The 20,408-nt window shown below is 35.3% G+C and overlaps 3 protein-coding genes across 5 annotated transcripts; all 3 read right to left on the bottom strand.

The window, feature by feature from the left end:
• Positions 1 to 502: 502 nt before the first annotated feature.
• On the bottom strand, positions 503 to 7,961 carry LOC110646812 (ATP-dependent RNA helicase DEAH13). Of its 2 annotated transcripts, XM_021800369.2 has the most exons (12): positions 7,629 to 7,961; positions 7,313 to 7,365; positions 6,780 to 6,849; positions 6,595 to 6,669; positions 6,463 to 6,512; positions 6,296 to 6,356; positions 5,834 to 6,208; positions 4,911 to 5,156; positions 4,576 to 4,806; positions 3,734 to 3,847; positions 2,399 to 3,628; positions 503 to 2,171 (listed from the first exon to the last, which is right to left on the bottom strand). In XM_021800369.2, exons 2-12 carry the CDS (start codon positions 7,336 to 7,338, stop codon positions 696 to 698), a joined length of 3,954 nt encoding a protein of 1,317 aa, XP_021656061.2. In that variant the 5' UTR covers positions 7,339 to 7,365; positions 7,629 to 7,961; the 3' UTR covers positions 503 to 695. The 2 variants fall into 2 exon arrangements, with proteins under 2 accessions (XP_021656061.2, XP_021656062.2); XM_021800370.2 differs by having other exon boundaries at positions 6,463 to 6,509; positions 7,313 to 7,961.
• Positions 7,962 to 12,437: 4,476 nt separating this feature from the next.
• LOC110646814 (uncharacterized) lies at positions 12,438 to 13,698 on the bottom strand. The gene is made up of 5 exons (XM_021800378.2): positions 13,258 to 13,698; positions 13,072 to 13,159; positions 12,909 to 12,985; positions 12,762 to 12,824; positions 12,438 to 12,663 (listed from the first exon to the last, which is right to left on the bottom strand). The coding sequence occupies exons 1-5, from the start codon at positions 13,351 to 13,353 to the stop codon at positions 12,532 to 12,534; spliced, it is 456 nt and encodes a 151-aa protein (XP_021656070.2). The 5' UTR covers positions 13,354 to 13,698; the 3' UTR covers positions 12,438 to 12,531.
• Positions 13,699 to 14,043: 345 nt separating this feature from the next.
• LOC110646813 (kinesin-like protein KIN-14I) lies at positions 14,044 to 20,083 on the bottom strand. 2 transcript variants are annotated; one of them, XM_058152623.1, is made up of 19 exons: positions 19,540 to 20,083; positions 19,169 to 19,335; positions 18,920 to 19,063; positions 18,532 to 18,768; positions 18,363 to 18,434; positions 17,940 to 18,008; positions 17,755 to 17,832; positions 17,530 to 17,661; positions 17,371 to 17,452; positions 17,180 to 17,275; positions 16,922 to 17,095; positions 16,731 to 16,837; positions 16,470 to 16,648; positions 16,174 to 16,335; positions 15,810 to 16,063; positions 15,544 to 15,707; positions 15,194 to 15,379; positions 14,532 to 15,022; positions 14,044 to 14,445 (listed from the first exon to the last, which is right to left on the bottom strand). In XM_058152623.1, exons 1-19 carry the CDS (start codon positions 19,658 to 19,660, stop codon positions 14,316 to 14,318), a joined length of 3,045 nt encoding a protein of 1,014 aa, XP_058008606.1. In that variant the 5' UTR covers positions 19,661 to 20,083; the 3' UTR covers positions 14,044 to 14,315. The 2 variants fall into 2 exon arrangements, with proteins under 2 accessions (XP_058008606.1, XP_021656068.2); XM_021800376.2 differs by having other exon boundaries at positions 14,044 to 14,448; positions 19,540 to 20,074.
• Between the last annotated feature and the right edge of the window lie 325 nt (positions 20,084 to 20,408).

Below are 20,408 nucleotides of genomic sequence, written 5' to 3'. Positions count from 1 at the left end.
AACCAAAAATTGCCGATAGAAACCAATTACCCAGCAAATATTCACCTTAGGTGAAGAGCAGTCCATTAAGTCTTTATTTATTTATTTATTCATTTATTTACGATACCATTTTGCTTGTAACGACATGCTTAATAGAATTGGAACGATTGTAAAGCTTTTGGGGTGGTACATATCCATCTTCGGTCTTTACGCACAGCAAGAGAAAAGCATGTTCACTGCATTTGGCACATGAAACAAACACTATACCAACAATTATGGTGAGAATGATGAAACGCAATTTGTCCACGAATTATAAATACAGGTACAGATAAGATGTCATTTCAAATATGATTATACCCTGCAAAACGTAATGTGCTTTATAACTCTCACCCCTTAGCACATGTCATGGCATCATACAATGTCCATTTTTCTATATAAGGCAAGCATATCAGTTAATTAGCCGCAAAAGCTTTTCCAACAGACAGGCCTATGGAAAGTGACAGAAAAGGGATTGGGCGTGTGATTCAATGACAAAGAAATTTCATTCTTAGATAAGAAAAAAATGGGCACATATGATTAGATTACTTTCTAATCAGTGGATTTTGCTTAATTTACGGAGGAAGTTCCTTCTTTTCTATTTGACAAAAACCAAGCAAGCTCATTCAGATATACAATAGCCGCAATTTTGTTCCAGAATCTCCACTCTAGCTCCCAAACTAATGCTCTTTCCTTTTGTCCTTCATCTTCTTGGGAAAGCGTTCATGAGGCCCTAATTGAACTTCAACATGCATTTGTGACCAAAGCGTTCCAAAATGATTATGAAAGCTCTTCTTAAACCAGTGTAAAATTTCCAAATGCAGCTCATCAGGATTCTCTTTCCATACCTCTCTTAACATGGCACAACTATCAATCAACTTGGCCTCTAACTTAAATAAAAGATTCCCAACTCGCCTTCCACCTACAGCTTCTCTATCCAAAATGATACTAGGACGAGCTGCCATAAAATTCCGTACAGATCTAAAGCAGGGCAAAACATGGCCTTCGAGTAAGGCATAAGCAAACACCCTCACACGTTCTACATCATTGCCAACTGGCGCACTGTACAGTGGCAGCTGCCACAGACGAGGCATAAAAGTTGGACTGATCCAACAATATACTTGGTCAGTTTGAGGGTCATAAAAAGGTTTGGGGTCCTCAACAGTAGAAACACTACACAAAGACCTAGCATATTTGACAAGCCATTCTGATTTCACACTTGTTGCTCCATGAATGTATGGCCGTTTCGTCCGCAGCAATTCACTGTACACCAAAAACTCAGGAGCTGAATTAGAAAGAGATGACCAACGATGAAGGAACACGATTTCTTTAACCCCACAGGCCTCATACCGAACTGAATTTACTTTTCTATCTCCTTCAGATGACTTTGAATCTCCTCTGATTCGTTTGGCAACTCTATCAGCCCAGCCGGCACAGATAGCTTGGCCTAAGAGCTCTTCCTCATTGAGTAAAAGAGGGTTCTTACTGAAGGACACCCTCCAAGCTTGTTCTACGTCCCCCACAGTTCCATGTATCCATGAAAACTCCTGATCAAAGCCATGATTAACATTTTGATTAAAGACTAGTTGAAGAAGCTGCTTTCTTAGCTTGGACATTTCTTCCATGGTTTTAAGGTGTAGGGCATTTTCAGTGCAGAATTCAACTGGGTTGTTTGAAAGTTCAAAACATTGCAATGCATAAGCTATAGTCATAGCATCACTGGTAGGATTAGAAAATTTTGCACGAGATAATTTAGCCATTTCTTTAAGTTTCTTTCTCCTTAATTTTTCCTGCTTGTCCAAGTTTATCTCATTGCCTAGGCTGTCAGATATCCCATCCTGCTCTAAGCCATTGCTATTATCATGACTTCCTACAAACTCCATCAGAAAAGGATTAGTCAAGCTCAATGCTGCAGCTGCTGCAACTGCATATCCCAGGACCAGATTTGCTCTAGCATAGTTTTTCACCTTCCTCATAATTTGGATAACAGTAAGAAGCATCCTAGAGTGGCGGGGACTCATGGGAAAATTAGCCATGGCCTTCCCAAGGGGTGTCAATCTTCCACTGTCATCAAGTGCTTCAAGAGTCTTCAAGCATTTTTCTGCTTCTACCAAGGCAGTGGCCTCCGGAGGAGTTGGAAATGGGAAATTTGCAACCTTGAATACACGTAATAAAAAGGCAACAAATCAGCAAAAGATTTAAGAAATACAAATTGAAAAATTTAGTCATCATATCAACACAGAATCCATAAATTTATGGTCTTCTACTGGTCTACCTTGCATTCAGGAAAAATGACCATGGGCACCAAATAGATGCCATTACGAAATCACCTAATATACGCAACAGTAAAGTAGCTAGCACCAGAACACATAAGAAAACCCACCTTATTAATACTCATGGACTTCAGGACAAGAACAATGCTATCAACAGGCACTTTAGAGATCTCAGCACAAGAGAAGTCAGGAAATATGTTATTAAAGACTGCAGATGAATAGAGGCGGTAACAGTGACCTGGCCCAGTTCTCCCAGCTCTTCCTGCACGTTGAGCAGCTGATGCCTTACTTATCCACTGTATTTCATATGTTTCCATGCCATTAGAGGGGTTGTAGTTCTTCACCTTTTCCCTACCAGTATCAACAACATACTTTATGCCTGGGATAGTTAAAGAGGTTTCAGCAACATTAGTGGCAACAACAACAAGTCGCTCCTCTTCCTTGACTCCTTCAAAAACCCGGAGCTGTGCAGCTGCAGGAAGCATGGCATAAAGAGGCAGAACACACAAAGCACCAACAGAGACACTTTTATCTCCTCCATTCTTCTTCGCTACAATGTGGTTGGATTGCTCCAAGAGGTCCTCCGGCATAGATGGATTATGTTTTCCCTCAGAATTAGGGTCTGATGCATTCTTTCCGGCCAACACTTCAAAAGCAGCCCTCAGAGCTGTAAGACTCCCCTCGCCTAAAACACCTAAAAGGTTACCATCATTTTCTGAGATGCTCTGGTCCCCTGAATCCCCATCATCACCAACAATTTCTATTTCGCTCTCTGTTTCGGAATTATAAGAGACATCTGATTCATCCTCATTAGGATATGGCAACTCTTTCTCATAGGAACTAAATCTATCAGTTTGCTCGTTAGTTGAGTTACCCTGAATCTCAAAGGCCTCATTGATGTCCTTCATGTTAATTTCCTCAATAGAACTCATTTCAGGTGTAGCAGAGGCCTCATTCCTTATATTCCCTTCAGCAGTATTGGCAATCAGTTTCTTTGAAGCTTTACGCAATTTCTGGCACAAGAACTCCACCTCTCTCTGCCCTGTGACAAAGACAAGTATGCCTCCCTGTGGCAGCCTCTTGTGGATTGACAAGACCTTTTTGTAAGCCTGGCCAATATAGTCCACAATTTCTGTTCTCTTTGAGAAATGCACAGTTACTGGAAATTGTCTGGTGGGAACTTCAATAACAGGAGGATTATGAAATAACCTTCTTCCAGAAACAAAATCTTCCACTCGCAAGGTGGCACTCATCAGAACAAGTTTGAGTGGAAATACCATATTTTCAGGGTTAATGCTTTGGCCAGAAAGCAACATTTGTTGCTGGTCCTCATATATCTTCTGCCATTTTGCACAAGAACACATATAGTAAATAGAAAGCTGGATGCAGGAAAAAATAAATTTGGTTTTACTGCTCAAAACAATAAATGTTCTTTCCAATTTTACCTGCCGGAGTGGAATGGCACGGCAAAGCATGCCAATGAGTATGTCAGTGTTCACACTTCTCTCATGAGCCTCATCCAGGATTATAACAGAGTATCGTTTCAATAAAAAATCATTCTGCACCATAAAAGATTTTATTGCAAAACAAAAGAAATGGCTAACATACACAAATCCAGTTTTACTGAATAATTGTCACTTTTTAACATACATCCCATCAGTAATGCTAGCTCACTAATAGATGACTTTGCAAACAATACCAAAAAGGCTTTAGCAGACGATATATAGTCCGTGAATATGCTGAAGACCAAAATAAATAAGCTTTTGCATCCTCAATTTAATTCATACTAGTGTGTGTGCAAGCACATATAAAAGGAATCTTAAATTTTCAAGACAAATTCCAGTCAATATAATTCTGCTAAAAAAGAAAAGATATGTGGAGCAAATGTAGAGTTATTACTACTCTATTAGCTATCACAAAATAAGCTAAAAAGTTTTTCTGAACACTTTCTCTTATATCTCAAATAACCTTCTTTCATTCAGTACAACTGGGTCCTTTTTTGTTAAAAAAAAAAAGGCAACACGGCTAGATAGACACAAGGAATTTTCAAGAGCCATAAATTAAACCACAATCACTTCCCATCCCCTGGGTGGAAAATTTAGGGAAAAAAAAAGGGATAAGAATGCTAAGAGGAGGGATAAAACTCTATAGGATTTGATAAAATATCAATATAACAAAATCTCTAGCAAATTAAGGAAAATCTAAGAATATTTTATCACATGGATTCTTGGTGCGTCATACTTTATAACACCACATGCAAGAATGTAATATTCAATGGCAGCCAAACCTGAGCTTCTCGTAGTAAAATTCCATCAGTCATAAATTTGATTGTACAACTGTCTCCAATTCTCTTGTCATGCCTTACTTGAAACCCAACCTCCTTACCAAGATGAAGACCAAGTTCATATGCCACACGCCTAGCCGTGGCAAGGACAGCGACACGGCGTGGTTGAGTAACTCCAATAATACCACCTCGGGCAACAGACTGTTTTGAACCAAAGCCTGCTTCATAAAGGAACTGAAAGAATACACCCATGAAGTTCGAATTATGATGGTTACTGAACTGAAAAGTAGTTCGAAATTCCATAAGGTAGATGAAAAGGAAGTATCAAATACACCCACCTGAGGAACTTGAGTAGTTTTTCCACACCCTGTTTCTCCACAGATAATAACAGTGGAATGCCCATTTATAGCTTCCATTATCTCCTGTTCCATCATAACTATTGGAAGATCCTTCCTTTGCTCTTCTACGGCATTGGGCCTTACAACGTGCACTACTGTTGGAGAGGCAATAGGACTTTGAAAATAACATTTCAGTACATTGCGAGTCCCTCCCAAAGCTGCAATCGAGCTCTCATCTGATTTAACCTACTCCATGTACATAACCAAATTTCCAAGCAGAATCATCAAACGTGATATACTGGTATGGACAAACTATCTTAGTCCACGCACATGCATAATATGGTATGTTTCTAATGAGTAAACCGGCACTAATTACATTTAATTCTTCAATGTATACTATGCGTTGTGCAAACAAGACTTTATGCAACTAAACTTTTAGCTAGGCCCTAGTCTCATATTATTCTTAGAATAGAAAAAAACATACACCATCTTTAGAGTAAACAATTTGAAATCCAACTTCTCCTCCTGGACCAAAACAATTTAAATAATTATTTATTTGATATTTTACACCTGGAAAATCTTTACATACTATCAATTCTTCTGATATTTTTCAGAAAAAAATAAATCTGGTTTTCTGACATGCCTGTCACTTAAACATGTGAATACAAGTAAAATCACTATCATCTTATAAAGCATGCATTATTAACACAACATTGGGCATGTGGTGTATACAGCACACATTATTAACAAAAATTTGAATTCACACAGAATGCCACAACTTAATAAGATTTGTTTATAAATGGCTAAGCAATAAATATTTCTCACATATGTTTTTCAACTTAAATTTAAAATCAGTCGCATTTTAAATATTAAATCCAATAACCATATCTATGATCCCAAAGTTATTTATATAAGTAACATACCATTAAGTGAGAGGTTTTCCTAGTATCATGACAACATGAAGTTGGTGAAAAACCTATAGAGTCTTCTTCACTGGGAACTTCTTCAGACGAGAAGCCAGAAACAGATCCACTGTTTGAGTTGAGTTGCTTGCAGTAACTAACTAACTCTTGAGAGATAGCCAATGAATCAGATGCATCAACTTCTGTTTCTCTTACCATTGGCTGCAAATGGTCATTCTTGTTCATATTCAGCCAGTTAATGCTTTTTGATTCAACTTCAATCTTGCAAGAAGCACCATCAGTACACATTTTGAAAGGTTGATCACCATGTGAAACTTCAAGACCTGCCTTGGAAAATTGTACTGCCATCCTGCGTTTTTCTCTCACAGTTTCAACCTGCTTGGAGATAAAACTAATGAGTAATATAAAATATAACAGAATTTCAATGTAATCTTGAAAAAAAATTGATCCAGTGATACAAACTCGACTTATATTTCTTGATGATCGCAGAAGTGAAAAGGCATCCTCTGGTATCTTGTACTTCCTGAAAAAATAATTTTATAATTGTTTTCAAACTTATAAAAGCTTCCTGGAAAGTTAACAGAAAAAATAGAAGTTAAGCATCTGGGGTATAAAAAGCAGTGACTTACTCCAAGGTCTCAATGCTTTTTGCTAGTAAAAATGCTTTCTCCTTCTCCTGCTGCAGAAACCAAATGCGTCTTTAAATTCGATGAACACAAAAATGAAGAAAAGCAAGCTAGAAGCCATATTCAAGCACACACCTCCAATTTCTTTAACTTTCTTTCCTGAGATTTGCTCAACTTGGGGTTTTTCTTTTTTTGGACCCCTTCATTCTCCTGTACAATAAAATTTTTGGCATCCAATCCCTTATGCTTAGTAATAGAACAGACTCAAAAATATATATATATAAATAATATATATATATATATTAATCCCGTGCATTTACCTGATTTATGCCTTTCCTTTTATTACGTTTCTTTGCAGGCAAGACCAATGCATTGCTATCACCTTCCAAACTACCAAATGCGAAGATTCTTAGATGTGAGAAATGCAGAAAGAAAAAGAAAAAACTCTAATTCATTCATTAATTAACCACTAAGAATTATTAATAAGGAATAGTTCATTGAGGCCTTTCATAGCTACTTAATTGCACATTAAATTTTACTACAATTGAAACATTCTATTACAAATATGATTACGCACAGGAAAAAAATCCAACACGAATATCACTTGTCCATGTGTTGATTAAACAATCCAATTTTGTTATGAACCTGGAAGCCATAACCATAATATGTACAAATGCACTAGCATTAGCGTATATAACTAAATGAAAACACCAATTCCTTTTTAACTAATACAAGTTCAATATACCAACAAAAAAAAAAAAGAGAGAGAGAAGTTCTGTCCTTTCCTACAATTTTCTCGGTAAACAAACAGAGCAAAACTGAAGAAACAAACTGATAGGCAAACTAAAATTACCATGAATTTTCCATTTGCACTTCCATGTTGCCTCTCTGTAGTTGAACTGAGCCCTACAATCTCAAATAATTAGCAATTCTTTATTAATTCTCTCTCTATAAATAAGGGGATTCTGAAGAGGATTTAGGGAGAGAATGGGAGACGCAGCTGGGAAACAGAAAATCGAGAATGATTGGCAATTGCTTGCTAGTCGCTACCGGTGGAAATAGAGAAAAATAATTTAACAGGGGCAAATAAGCTTCAGTGGGAGAGGAAAATAGAGGAAAGAATGAAACATAAACAAAAGTGGAGAAAGCGAAGAAAGAGGTTTTTATACCTAACTTTAGTAGTTTTCAAACAGACACAGAACAATCACTCAACACTCAAACTCAGAAAACCTTCAAACAAAACCCAGAAAATCAGTCCATGAAAATCGACCGATGAAAATTTTCAAACAAAACCCATAAACATCTTCATACAACCCATAAAATCGACCCAGATTTAACTCAACAAACCCAGAAATTCAAGAAACCCATTAACACACCGCAACTCAATAAACACAGAAATCCGCGGCCATGAGAGTTGCCACTAGTCGGGAAAGGTCTCCAGTCGGTCGCTATACCAACTAAACCAAAGAACGGCGAAGGGTGGGATGAAAAACTTGCCTTCAAGTTTCGAAGTTCCTTTTATAATTTTTTTTTAAAGTATAAATTATTTTTTAAAATTTAAAAATATAAGTTCAATATTTTATTGCTAAAAAAACAGAGAATAATATTTTAATTTCTTAATAAAAAATTAATATATTTTAACTTAATTAAAATAATTTCTCATTTAAAATCAAAACGTTAATTTTAAACTTATTTAATTTCATCCGTGTTATATGTAAATGTGTGAAAGGAAAGAGAATGTTAGTGTTGCTCAAAATATTCTTATGATTTATTAATATTATAATAAAAAATAAGATTTAATTAATTATTAAAAATTAACTATTTTAAAATTTTTATTATTTAAATTAATTTTAAAATTTATATAAATTTAAAATTCTATTTATACTTAAAATTCTATTTAGTTTTAGTTTATACTCAATGAAGTTTATTATTGCAATTTAAGATAAATAAAAATATCTTTGAATTTTTAGACTATTATAATATTAAAAGATTTATAATATAAAAAAATAATACAAATAAAAAAATAAAAATATTAAATACTAGAATAATAAAAAAATAATTAATTCAAAATTATAAAATTGTATTACTATAGTGAAAAAGACTTTTTTATTTTTTTAATCATATAAGATTTTATTTTTTAATTTAATTAAATTTTAGCATAATTATAATATATTAATTTAAATAGAAGATAACAATTTAATTTAACTTGAATCGTATTAATATTGTTAATTGAGGGTTTATTATAAAAGGGCAGTTCAATGTTATTTCAATTATAAATTATTGGCCATATAATAATATAGTGTATGATGAGTGGAAGAATATTATATCATATAGAGATTATTATTTATATGTATATTCAATTACACAAAGAATAAATGCCAAACAGATGCAGTAGAAATGTCGAAGTTAGGAAGCTAATGCAACTGTAAACTCAACTAAGAGTATAAAATTCTATAAAAGAGTATCATGCAGTTGTTTGAAATTCAGAATCCTTCTACTATAAAAATTACTTGCGATGCAAGTTTGACAGAATGACTCCATGCAAAGAACAACTTGTAGAAAGACAATTAAAAAATATTAGTTAATTGATAAAAGTGATGTCTAAAATTTTGTCATTATTTTGTTAGGGTTTTTGACTTCTATGAAAACATTATATTTGAATAGAGGAAAATATAATGTGAACTTACAATTTATGCGTAGAGGTTGATGGATAGAGTTAACCCTGTGCTAAAAGAGAAAATAACTACTATGGAGTTTGAGATCATGAAGGCATTGAGATTTTTGACTTTGGGTTATTTGAAGGAAAAATACAAAATAGACAATGAAAGAAGTTGCTAAAGAAATTGAATACATTATGAGTATTGCAACAAAAAAAAAAAGTACAAAACTAGGTTAACTATTCATGGAGTAAGTATATAAACACTGATTAGGGTCAAATTATAAGAAGGTAATATTTATAATGATGAAATTGCATAGGTTATAGGGTTTGATTTTATTGATGTATATGTATAGGGATAAAACTTGTGGTTTTAATAAATATTTGTACCTATTTCCAATTTTAATAGGGTTCGACCTCTTGTATTATGATACAAGTATTTAATCATTATATTATATTTGATTTATTGAGATAAAGTTGTATAAAATTATAAAAATAGATTGATCTTAAACTTTTATTTGAAAATATCAAAATTACCTCGGGAGTTATCACTAATTTATGGTTATTGCAATAGTTCTCTTTTATATTTTAACTATAATTAATTAAATTTTATTGGATAAAATTGTGATTAAATTTGTAATAGCCCAAATTTATAAAATATAAATTTTATAATTTTTTATAGTATTTAAATATTGTTTTAATATTATTTATTGTATATTAATTATTATTATTATTATTATTATTAGAATAAGAAAAAAAAAGAAAGAAAAGAAAAGAATTGAAAATTCCAAGAATGAATCTAGACAAATGCATATCCAGATTCATTCTCAAAATTAAAAATTAAAAAAAAACACAGCAACCCACCCCCTTCCTCCCTTCCCCCTTCCTTTCCTCTCTTCTCTTCCTTTCTTCATATTTTTTGGTTGGTGAAGGAGCAACCGCTGATGACAGGCGACCAAGCAACTCCAGGCGAGGTACGGCGATCATCCACCGACAAGGAGCAATGTTAGCAGTGGCGCGAATGGAGGAAATTCCTCCTTCAATGTGCTCGTAGGGGCAGCGGCTTGCAGGTATGATTCAGGCTTTATCTGACGTCCGATCAAGGAGATTCTAGTGGCATTGGAAAGCTTATTTCGAGAGCTTTATTTTGATACCAAATTTATAGCAAATGGTGGTCGGAGGAAAAAGTTATGGAGAAGATAAATTTAGGGTTTTGCAAGATTCTAGTGGCATGACCATTGGATCGACGATTTGAGATCACCAATGGACTTAGCGCGTCAAGACCTTCAAGATTAGAGATGAGCATTCGATTTAAACCGAACCGAATCGAATTAAATTAGAAAAATTGAATTACATATTTTAGAAACGAACCGAACCTAAATGGATGAAAACTAAATAGAACCGAATTGCTCTATTTTGGTTCGGTTTGGTTCAAACTGATTGGTTTTGATTTTTGATTGATTTTTTAATTTAGACTTGATTTTCAAATTATTTGGTCTAATTTTAACTTTAGTTTGAACATAATAACCATTAATCAATGAAATTAAATAATATATATATATATATATAATTAAATATAATTCATAAATTCTTCATAAAAATAAATAAATTCAAAAATCAATTCGGTTCGATTTGAATATATAAAATTACTATTCGGTTCGGTTTAATCGATTTTTTTTTTTCTCTTCAAAATCGAGCAAAATTGAAATAACTGAAAATTTTAAAATATAAAATCAATCCAAACCGAACTGATTAAATTTAAAAAAAGAACAGATTAAATCGAATTGATTCAGTTCGATTCGATTTTTCAATTTGAACTGAAATCTGCTCACTCCTATCTAAGATGGGGCTGACCCCGCTTCGATTGGACTTTCACTAAAGCAACGGTTTTCGTTTTGCAATTTGTGGGATTAATAATAAAAGCTTTGCTTGCCAAAAACATTCTGATGTATTATTGGGATTTATATTTCATTTCATGAAGAAATTAAATTAGATCAAAGGAAATAAGATTTTAAGAACAATGCAACTTTGAAGTAGAGGTTTTATTAGATATTTTAGAAGTATATACCTTTTTTCTTATAATGAAATTGGACTTACAATTCATAATTCAGAGGGTAATTAAATTCTTAGATATATAATACATTAAAAAATTAATGCATTGAAAATATTTTTATTTTTTTTAAGGACTATCACAGTAATTGTGGTCTAGAAAATTAGAATTATCTTATTGTTTTAAAATTTTTATAATTAAAATATATTAAATTTAATTCTAAATTGATTTTCAATATTTTTAATTAACATATCTGATATATTTTTACTAAATAGATCGAAGGGGTACTTGTTTTTATGAGCAACGACTTTTGTTGATTTCGAGTGGAACCAAAGGGTGCAGGGTGTCACGGGGGCCTCACATGGGTAGATATTGTCCGCTTTGGGCCTCGGCTCGCACGGTTTTGTTCCTGGGCCGAGCCTCTGCCCAACCCAAAACGTGTCTACCCAAGTAAGGCCATCCACTTCATATTAGCCCAGTCACTCCCCCATACTTGGCCGATGTGGGATTGAGTCACCTCTGTAACATCTCCCCCACCCGATCCTGCAACGACCTCGTTGCAGTTCTGCCACCCTGCCTACACCTCTGTGCGCTTGGCGTGAGTCGACCAAGATGGGTCGGCTCTGATACCAAATGTCACGGGGGCCTCACATGGGTAGATATTGTCCGCTTTGGGCCTCGGCCCGCACGGTTTTGTTCCTGGGCCGAGCCTCTACCCAACCCAAAACGCGTCTACCCAAGTAAGGCCACCCACTTCATATTAGCCCAGTCACTCCCCCATACTTGGCCGATGTGGGATTGAGTCACCTCTGTGACACAGGGCGCCCAACGGCCCAAGTAGGCATTGGAGGGTAAAAATTAGGAAAATTATTTAAAATTTAATGTACATTAAAATAACACATCATATGCTTATAAATAAATAAAAATTTCTAAAAAATATAAAAATAATCTTACATAAATAAAAGAGAAAAAAATTCACCGAATCATTAAATAATCTCCTTAAAATTAAATATTATTTAATTTAAATTTTTTTATTTTTATGAAGTTCACTTTTCAGAGTAACTTTATTTACTTATATAAATTTACTTATTTACTTGTGTAAAAAATAACAAAACTTTCTTAAATATCTCATCGCTGTGAAAAGCTATTTTTCATGAATTCATGCAATAATTATCTTTTCTTTTTTTTTATTTAATATATAAAATAAACACAATAATTTGAACAAAAGAATTCAAAAATATATTGAACAATGAAAAAGTAATAAAAAATGGATTGAGGCAGCAAAGCAAGATTTATTTATGAAGAGGTGGCTACTTTTTTTCCATTGCATAACAATTGACAAATTTTGCACTAAAAATGCCAATAATTATAAGTTGGTGTTGCGAGTTCTTTTTTGAGGGGTTTGACAAGCTTCCCATTCGAAATCAAGTTTGAGTCTTTCATCGTCTGTCATCATCTCCATTAACAATCTTTGAAGATCTTCAAAACTGTCACCCCTCTAATTACAAAACAAACGCATTAATTCTCAATTAACGTCTTAATAACAACAACAAAATAGAAATATTAGCAAAATTAAAGACGCTGTAAATTTATTACCCGTGGCTGTGACCTCACATTTTCGATCATCAAAAGCATTTCTTGCATAAAATCACAGAAGCCCTGTTTCAGAAATTTCATTATTCAATATCCAAGAATTATCATTAACGAAACCAAAAACTTCATTTGTATATCTAAACAACTCACTTCATCATCATCATCATCTCCAAGAAAACCCAACATTCCAGCGTCGTAAAGTCTTTTCTTTCCTTTATTTGATAACACTGAAAATTGATCATCTGTTATCAGCATTCACCAACATAAATTGCGCCAAAATGAAAACGTAAATTTTCTTTAACTAGTGTGGTACCTGAATAAGCCTCTTGTATTTGCTGAAACCGCCTTTTCGCCTGCCCAGCGACTGCAGGGTCTTTTATCCACCGGTCTGGATGCCATTTCTTCAAAACCCACACACAAATTTCAAAAACTCGTCATGGAAATCGTAGAAACCCAAAAAAAAAACGTTCTGAAACAAAACAAAGGAACCGATATTTACCAGAGCGAGCTTCCGATAAGCATCACGAATCTCAGTAACCGAGGCCTCTTTACGTAATCCAAGCACTGAATAATAACAAGGCTCGCTCTCAGCCATTTTATCAAGCAACAAATGAAGGTACAATAATAGAAATTCTGGGCTTGATTTGGGGCTCTGGGGTTAACTTCTCAGGCTGGCCTGTGTGACTGGAGACTGAAATAATGCGCATGCAAACATGGGTTTCTGCGAAAAAAAGTCTGTTACAAGGAGTGGATGAAAACTAACGAGGAGAAGGTTCCAGAGATTTCTATAATGAGCTGTTCAAGATATTTGGAAAGCCATTCACCATTTGTGGACTTTGGTCGGAGCGGACTAGTTCATGGCCACATATTTGGCATCCATAAGAAGTGCGGTGGTCCGCGGCAAGGGGGTGGCGTGCGGCTTACATTGGAGATGGAGAGTCAATTGGAAAATGTGGGCACGTCAAACTTCCATTGCATTAAATTAGTTTCAAAGAGTTAGAAAAAAATATTTTTTAAAATTAAAAATATATTTGATTTAAAAATTTACAGACTCCATAATAATGTTTTTTCATTCAAGTCAGACTCTAATTGCATACCCTATCCAAGCCCAATCCAAGAGTGTCACGGGCCTGAGTTTAAAAAGTCTACGCATAAGATTCCAAAAAGTGGGCTAGTATGAGCCCGTTTTCTCCATCCAGAGGTGGGCTTGATGAACGTGTTATAGAAAAATAAGAGAAGTTGAGCTCAAATTTGAGCTTCTAATATCTTACATGAAGAAAAATGGTAGCATAGAATGCGCAAACAAATGTATATCCCTGGTGAAAACAAATCAAGTCAGGAACTTAGGATACATCTGGTGTATTCTCCAGTCGACAACAACAAGCAACTGGAATTATTGCTCCATTTTTGCAGTATTATAAACATTACAAGGAAAAAACAGAAAATAACAATATAATAAAACCTCTCTTTCTCTCTCTGGAAAAAAAAATCAAGAAATATATATAACAAGAAGGAAAAAAACTGTGAAATCTCCCCCCCACAACGTGGCTAACGTTCCTACTTTCTATTTCCAGTTCTTCGTTTCATATCAACAGGAGCTGGCTGCCTTCCACTCCGGTATAAGGGAGCTCCAACTCCATTTGGTAATTTTCGTGATGGTGAAGGACCTAGCATAGGGTTCAAGTTCCTGCTGCAAAAGGCAACAAGTTGTTGAGAGACATTCTTAGATAGCATCTTCTTAGTATATAACACACAGATCACAACTGAAAGTACCTCAAGTCTGGATTCTTTGTTGCTTTTGAATTTGGCTTCTTTGTTTTTGACTCGATCACATTGGCTATGCCAGAAAGTTTGGTTTGATTGAATTGCCACAACAAATCAGGTTCTGAAGAATCACTTGTGGCGGCATCCAGATCATCCATATCATCAGTACTACTAATGTTGAACCTGTTGCTACCCACAAACATATTATAGGATTGCTCAGGGTAAATTTTGGAAGAGTCTGAAAGACATTTCTGATGAAAGACATCAGGCAAATGGCCATTTTCTGCTTCCCAGCACCCTAAAGGGTTTTCAACTCTATTTACGTCATCTTGCTTGTTCACCATGACTTTATCTACCCACTCGCCTGAGCACATTTCCTTTTCATCCTCTCCATAATTTTTGTTAGGACTAATAACTGGAGGCCACGGAGGTGAATTTGCTAATAGTTCATCAAGATCGAAACTCTGCCTTTTTTGCCTCAAAGCAGAGTTTGTGTGGACCTGCAGATGCAGAATATCAATATTTATAGAGTTTATAATTTTCATCTAGCAAGAATGAAGACATTGCAACATTGCTAATACTATGGAGTGAATAATCAATATACAAGTGTAATCAGCAAGCTTTAAGAAACTATGATCAGTGATGTTGGGAATTGGGATAGCAAGACTCACCTCTATGTTGCCTACATCACCCATGGGTTGCCGGAAGCTATTGCTATCATTCACATCCCCAAGCCGCTGGTTATTAGATGACCCATTTTCTTTTCTTCTGTACCTTTCAGAGTTGCCGGATACAGAATGTTGAATGTGTTCTGTTTCTCCCTCTTTCCTTGCTAATGCTACCTTAAGGCTAGCAATCTAGACACAGAAATAAAATAAATATTTTCACATTATATATTAAATTTGGATGCAGTAGGTGACAATCAGTGTAAAAATTTCGTCACGCCTTATGATATAAATTAAATTTGAAGTATTAAGACAACAATCAAAGGAAGGTAAAGGAGAGAAAGAAAATTAATCACTTGTTCTTTGAGCTCTTTAATATCCGCATCATCTTTGTTCACTCGAGCTGCACCTAGTTCAACGGTGGCTACCCGCTCCGCAAATTTAAGCGTACTTATTGTTTCTCCAACAGCATCAGGCTCAGGGCTTATGTGAACAAACATTAATGTTTTGGCCTGCCCTCCTGAAATGAGAACAATATTCCAAATAATAATAATAACAATAATTTTTGGTAGGAAAAAAGGGGGAAATGAGAATAGAAATAAATATGTTACTTTGATCTTACCAAGTGAATCTTGGAGCAGCTGTGTAAGTTTGCTGTTTCTGTAAGGGACATGTGGATTCTTTTGGGCAAGTGAAGCAATTACATCACCTAAAGCTGAAAGAGATCTGTTAATATGTTGTGCCTCTTTCAATCTATCTCCTGTCGCTTCAGATTTGTCTACCCTCTCGCTCCCCGCCAAATCAACCAGATGCATGCAACCACGAAGTATAGCTCCTGATGTCAACTCTCTTCCTTGGACGTGAACAGTCAAGCAACTACAATTTCACAACAATCGAAAAGTCAGTCACTGTCACTGGAGGGCATTGTTGTAGAGTCATGCATTGAGAAGCATATAAGATTAAAAAAAAAAAAAAAAGCAACTTACCTATGAGAGCGACTGCTACGGTCATTTAAGGCAGTTGCACCAACAGCACGATTCCTTTGTCCAAGGTTCATCAGTTCAATGACGTCAGATGTTGATGAAACGGGAAAAAGATTTGCATCTGGCACATTCAGACCTGTTTGAGAACTATTGCGAATTTCTAATGTATCAAAAAATCAAGGACAGCCAAATTCTAAATAGAATTCAAAATATTTTGAACGACTTTTCACGTTCCTAAAAGAGAACTAATTTTTCCTGTTCATAAACTTGAAGCCCAAAAAAAAAAATCTCAAGGATATCTTTTGTTGCTTCCATCAGTAACAAGGAGATCTCTGACTTGCTCATTGTAAATCTCAATCATTTGTACTGCAACATTATAGCAGAAGATGTCCTTCCTTTGCTCTGCTAGAAGAAACAAATCACTCAATGCCCTATAATTTACACCGAGGCTTTTCTCTGTAAGATCTTTGGGTCCTGTCTGGAAATATGAACAGCAGAAGTCAACAATTTTGGGTTGTGAGCAAACAACAAATTTTTGAGTATGTATCAAAATATTTTACCATTGTATATGTTTTTCCGGATCCCGTTTGACCATATGCAAATATGCAAACATTGTAACCATCAAGAACAGACCGAATCAATGGCTGCATATCAGAGAAGACCTCCCCTGCAATTCAGTGGAGTAAAATGTCTAAAATTTAATATCAATTTGTATTAATTTAAATAAACTCTAAATGAAAAAACTACCGACCCTGTGTTGCAGATGGCCCGAAGACTTTGTTGAAACTGAAGGACTTGCGTCCTTTTCCAAGTTTTGAAGGGGTGTTAATAGTAATATTTCCATCTTCTATATGATCCACAGTGCTTAAATAGTTCGATTGTCCAGACAAAAATGGCCTCACTCGGCAATAAACCCGAATACTTCCTGATGAAGTACAATAAGTCTTAAGCGCTCTACCACATATAAAGACAAGGACGATACCAAGACTTATGGCATGCAGTAACTCACCCTTGAGGTCCTGCACCTGATTGTACAGCTTGCGATTGTCCTCAAGAACCTTGTGGTAACCAGAAGCAGCATGAGCTAGACCTTGAATATGCATACCTATGAAAAAAGACCAAACTCAAGTCTTGGCTTCTTAAACAACTCTGGCCCTCCCACCACGCAACAAAAAAAAAATTTATTTTTAGAAAACTTACCTAAATTGTTAAAATCATCATGAAATTTCATTTGCAAAAGCTGCATTCCAGCTTTTGTTGTCCGAAGTGCATGCTTTAATTCCTGAAGGAAAATTACAAAAACATGAGCAATCTAATTTGCTACAAAAATTAAGAAAGGAATATCTCTACTAATCATACCTCAATATCTCTTTGTTGGTGATCAAAGATCACCTGTTTCTTCAGGTTTTGATTTTTACGTTCCTCTTCAGGAATGTGGTTCTTATGAAGACATTCCTCTTTCTTTATCATTCTGATACTTCTATCTTCAGTCTGTATGATTACATAAAAAGCATAGAGAAATTAGAACCGTATTCCTTGGATTTTAAAATAAGTTATTTAGAAGGTAAAAGATTGAGGATTTACCTTTTTATCACCAGATGCAGATTTAAATACAAACTTGTTGCCCTGAGAAACAGCCGCATCTTTAGGAGTGGTCATTACCTTAAAATTACAACAATGATCCATAAACAAATGGGACTTTAGCTGGGTTGAACAAATTCCACTTTCTTCTTAAATAGCATAAATTCTGAAATGACTGAGTATCATACCAGATCATATTGGCTTGCAATGCGATGCTCAAACTCTTCCACAACCTTTCTGAGCACGGATTCCACCAGCTATTGCGCACGAGTCAAGCAAAATTTGGTGTTATAAGCAATAGCAGCAGAAATATAGGAAGCAGTGGCAGTAACAATTCTAAATCCTAACGACAGAGAATTACAAATTAATCAAAATGCTATGCAAATGTCTCCTTGAAGTAGTGCAAACGTAATCAACAAATTAGCAGATAAGTAGTAAATAAACAATGAAGCAGGTTTAATTTAATAGCCTCTGATTGTCCAAGGTCGACGTTGCTAAATTTTTAGTTTAGGCAGAAGACATTATCAACCGCCATAGCGTGCTTTACTAGCTCAGCATTTTACTCAAGTCTGATAATTTAACCAGCAGCAGCAAGTGCAAAAATGTCTTACCATTGGTACTTCTTCTGGCTTCTTATCCAACAAAACAGAGCGAACCAGCATACTCAAGGAACCAGAGCTAGACTGCACAAAAGAACAGAACCAAAAAAAAAAAATCTTTATTTTCAAAATGGAAACAGCCAGCAGAGACACAAATTTTAAAACAGTTAAGCTTACCAACCATTTTATTAGGGTCAAGGTCAGTAGGCAGTGCGTTCAAAGATTTTTCGTTCGTCGATGAGTTCCTTGATATGGAATTCGTAAATGGTTCAGAGTTTTTTCGTACAAAAGATTTTGTTGAGATGGTAGTTTTCACATTTCCACTAAATTTCCAAACTCCATTTCCACCTGTCTGTTTCCACTCACTGTAGGATTTAAGTGCCAAAACAGTATTCACAATCCTGGCAGATTTTCCTCCCTGAAATTTTAGCAAGCCTAATTAACTAACAAGGGTTATTTAAAAGAATCCCTTCATATTCAATCCTATGAAGGATAATTCTAAAAACAAGTAGTTGCTCCCTCCTCCCACTCAATTTGCTATATATAGAGAGAGAAATTGCAAGGCATACCTGTTCCAGATCAGATGCCTCGAAAGTAGGAAGTCCAATCTCTTGTACAGCAACAAGGAAATTCCTCACATTTTCAAAATACTGAAACGCAGATAATGCAGCTCCATCGGGGATAAGAGCAGCATCACATGGACTTTCAACCACCTAACAGCAATAAATCACTAAATTATCATTTCATACAAGGAAGTACCCAAAAAAAAAAATCTAATGTCAGCTAAAACAGAGTTAAAAAAAGGGGATCAAATTCACCTTGGGCACAGCTCCAGGCTGAATCTTATTGAGGGCATTGCAAAGGATGATTCCGCTTCTCAATCCAAGCCTAAACTCCTCTTCAGAAGGCTCCGCTGGCAAATCCTTAGCCGCGACCACCCCAACCATCTTTCTCAACCACCCTGCTGCCTCATACCTTCTTGATGCTGCAATACAGAAGATCATCTCAACTCAACTAGCTCCACTTAACATCCAAATTCCAGAATATTAAATTCATCAAATATAATTGTTAACTGCAGACTCTAGATAAATAGAAAATGCTAAACACAAATAACTCATCGATAATTAGTTAAATGAGACAAAAGCAGGCCAAAAAAGGACAGAATGGAAAAACAAGAAAGAAAATGTACCAGCTTCTTCAGCTTTTCTAGACTCCAAATCAAGATCTCTGAGTCTATTGCCGTGCTGTTGCAGTACATCCTCCACCACCGAAGCCACTGAAAACGACATTAATGCTCCCTCCCCTGCCATTTGCCCCACCGAACGGCAACTGCTACTATTTCTCTTCCCTTTCTCACAATTCCACCATCAAATCCTCACTGAAACTTCTCAAAAACCAGCAAAAGAAAGATATGAAGGAACAATCATTCAGCTCCAGCGAAATTGTAGCTTCAATTGCAGTCTCTCTAATAAAAAGATTTGAAAAAAAAGGGAGATCGGACAAGAAAGAGACTAGAGAGAGAGAAAGAGGTGTTGATATTTGTTTGGTGTGGTGAGATTACTTTGGTGCTAATACAGACTCACATTCTCCATGAGCTTTTGCTTTTCTCTTTTTGCCTTTTTTCCCTCTTCTTCTACAAAGTATACACAGCTTATCTCTCTCTCTCTCTCTCTCTTTTCTTTCCTTTATACTCTTATTGCTCCATCTCTCCTTTCCAAACCTACTCATCCGAACCTGTCTCCGAACCTTCCGAGTTCAAAACACGGAACTGTTTTCATGTTTTCTAGATTTGTTTTTTAAGACTCTGTTTTATACTCTCTCTTTTCTTTTCTTTTCTTTTCTTTTTCCTGCCGGCAGAGGACCGGGACAACGTACTTCATGTGCTTTCGCGGCGCGTGAACTCTTGTATAGTTAGGGTAGTTAGTTATTGGATTATGAAATTTATTTAAAAAATCATAATATAATTCAAAATTCTATGAATCTCAAAGTTCATAAAAGTGCTTAAATTTGAAATGCTTGTAGATTTCCAGTAGAGGATTTAAACTATTACGTTGTATT

The sequence above is a fragment of the Hevea brasiliensis genome, chromosome 9, assembly GCF_030052815.1.
Source record: "Hevea brasiliensis isolate MT/VB/25A 57/8 chromosome 9, ASM3005281v1, whole genome shotgun sequence".
NCBI classification, from domain to species: Eukaryota; Viridiplantae; Streptophyta; class Magnoliopsida; order Malpighiales; family Euphorbiaceae; genus Hevea; species Hevea brasiliensis.
The sequence above is the reverse complement of the archived record's forward strand: the minus strand, read 5'-3'. Positions and strand labels throughout refer to the sequence as shown.

Excerpts from the sequence above, each read along its gene's own strand:
- LOC110646812 (XM_021800369.2), bottom strand. The coding sequence starts at position 7,338 with ATGGAAGTGCAAATGGAAAATTCATG. Across the intron at positions 4,807-4,910 it reads AAACTACTCAAGTTCCTCAG|TTCCTTTATGAAGCAGGCTT; the intron begins GTGGGTGTATTT and ends GTATTCTTTCAG. Across the intron at positions 2,172-2,398 it reads AGTCCATGAGTATTAATAAG|GTTGCAAATTTCCCATTTCC; the intron begins GTGGGTTTTCTT and ends CGTGTATTCAAG.
- LOC110646814 (XM_021800378.2), bottom strand. The coding sequence starts at position 13,353 with ATGGCTGAGAGCGAGCCTTGTTATTATTCAGTGCTTGGATTACGTAAA. Across the intron at positions 12,986-13,071 it reads AATACAAGAGGCTTATTCAG|TGTTATCAAATAAAGGAAAG; the intron begins GTACCACACTAG and ends ATCAATTTTCAG. Across the intron at positions 12,664-12,761 it reads ATGTGAGGTCACAGCCACGG|AGGGGTGACAGTTTTGAAGA; the intron begins GTAATAAATTTA and ends TTTTGTAATTAG.
- LOC110646813 (XM_021800376.2), bottom strand. The coding sequence starts at position 19,660 with ATGGCAGGGGAGGGAGCATTAATGTCGTTTTCAGTGGCTTCGGTGGTG. Across the intron at positions 19,336-19,539 it reads TAGAAAAGCTGAAGAAGCTG|CATCAAGAAGGTATGAGGCA; the intron begins GTACATTTTCTT and ends TCTGTATTGCAG. Across the intron at positions 17,096-17,179 it reads TCAGGTGCAGGACCTCAAGG|GAAGTATTCGGGTTTATTGC; the intron begins GTGAGTTACTGC and ends GTACTTCATCAG.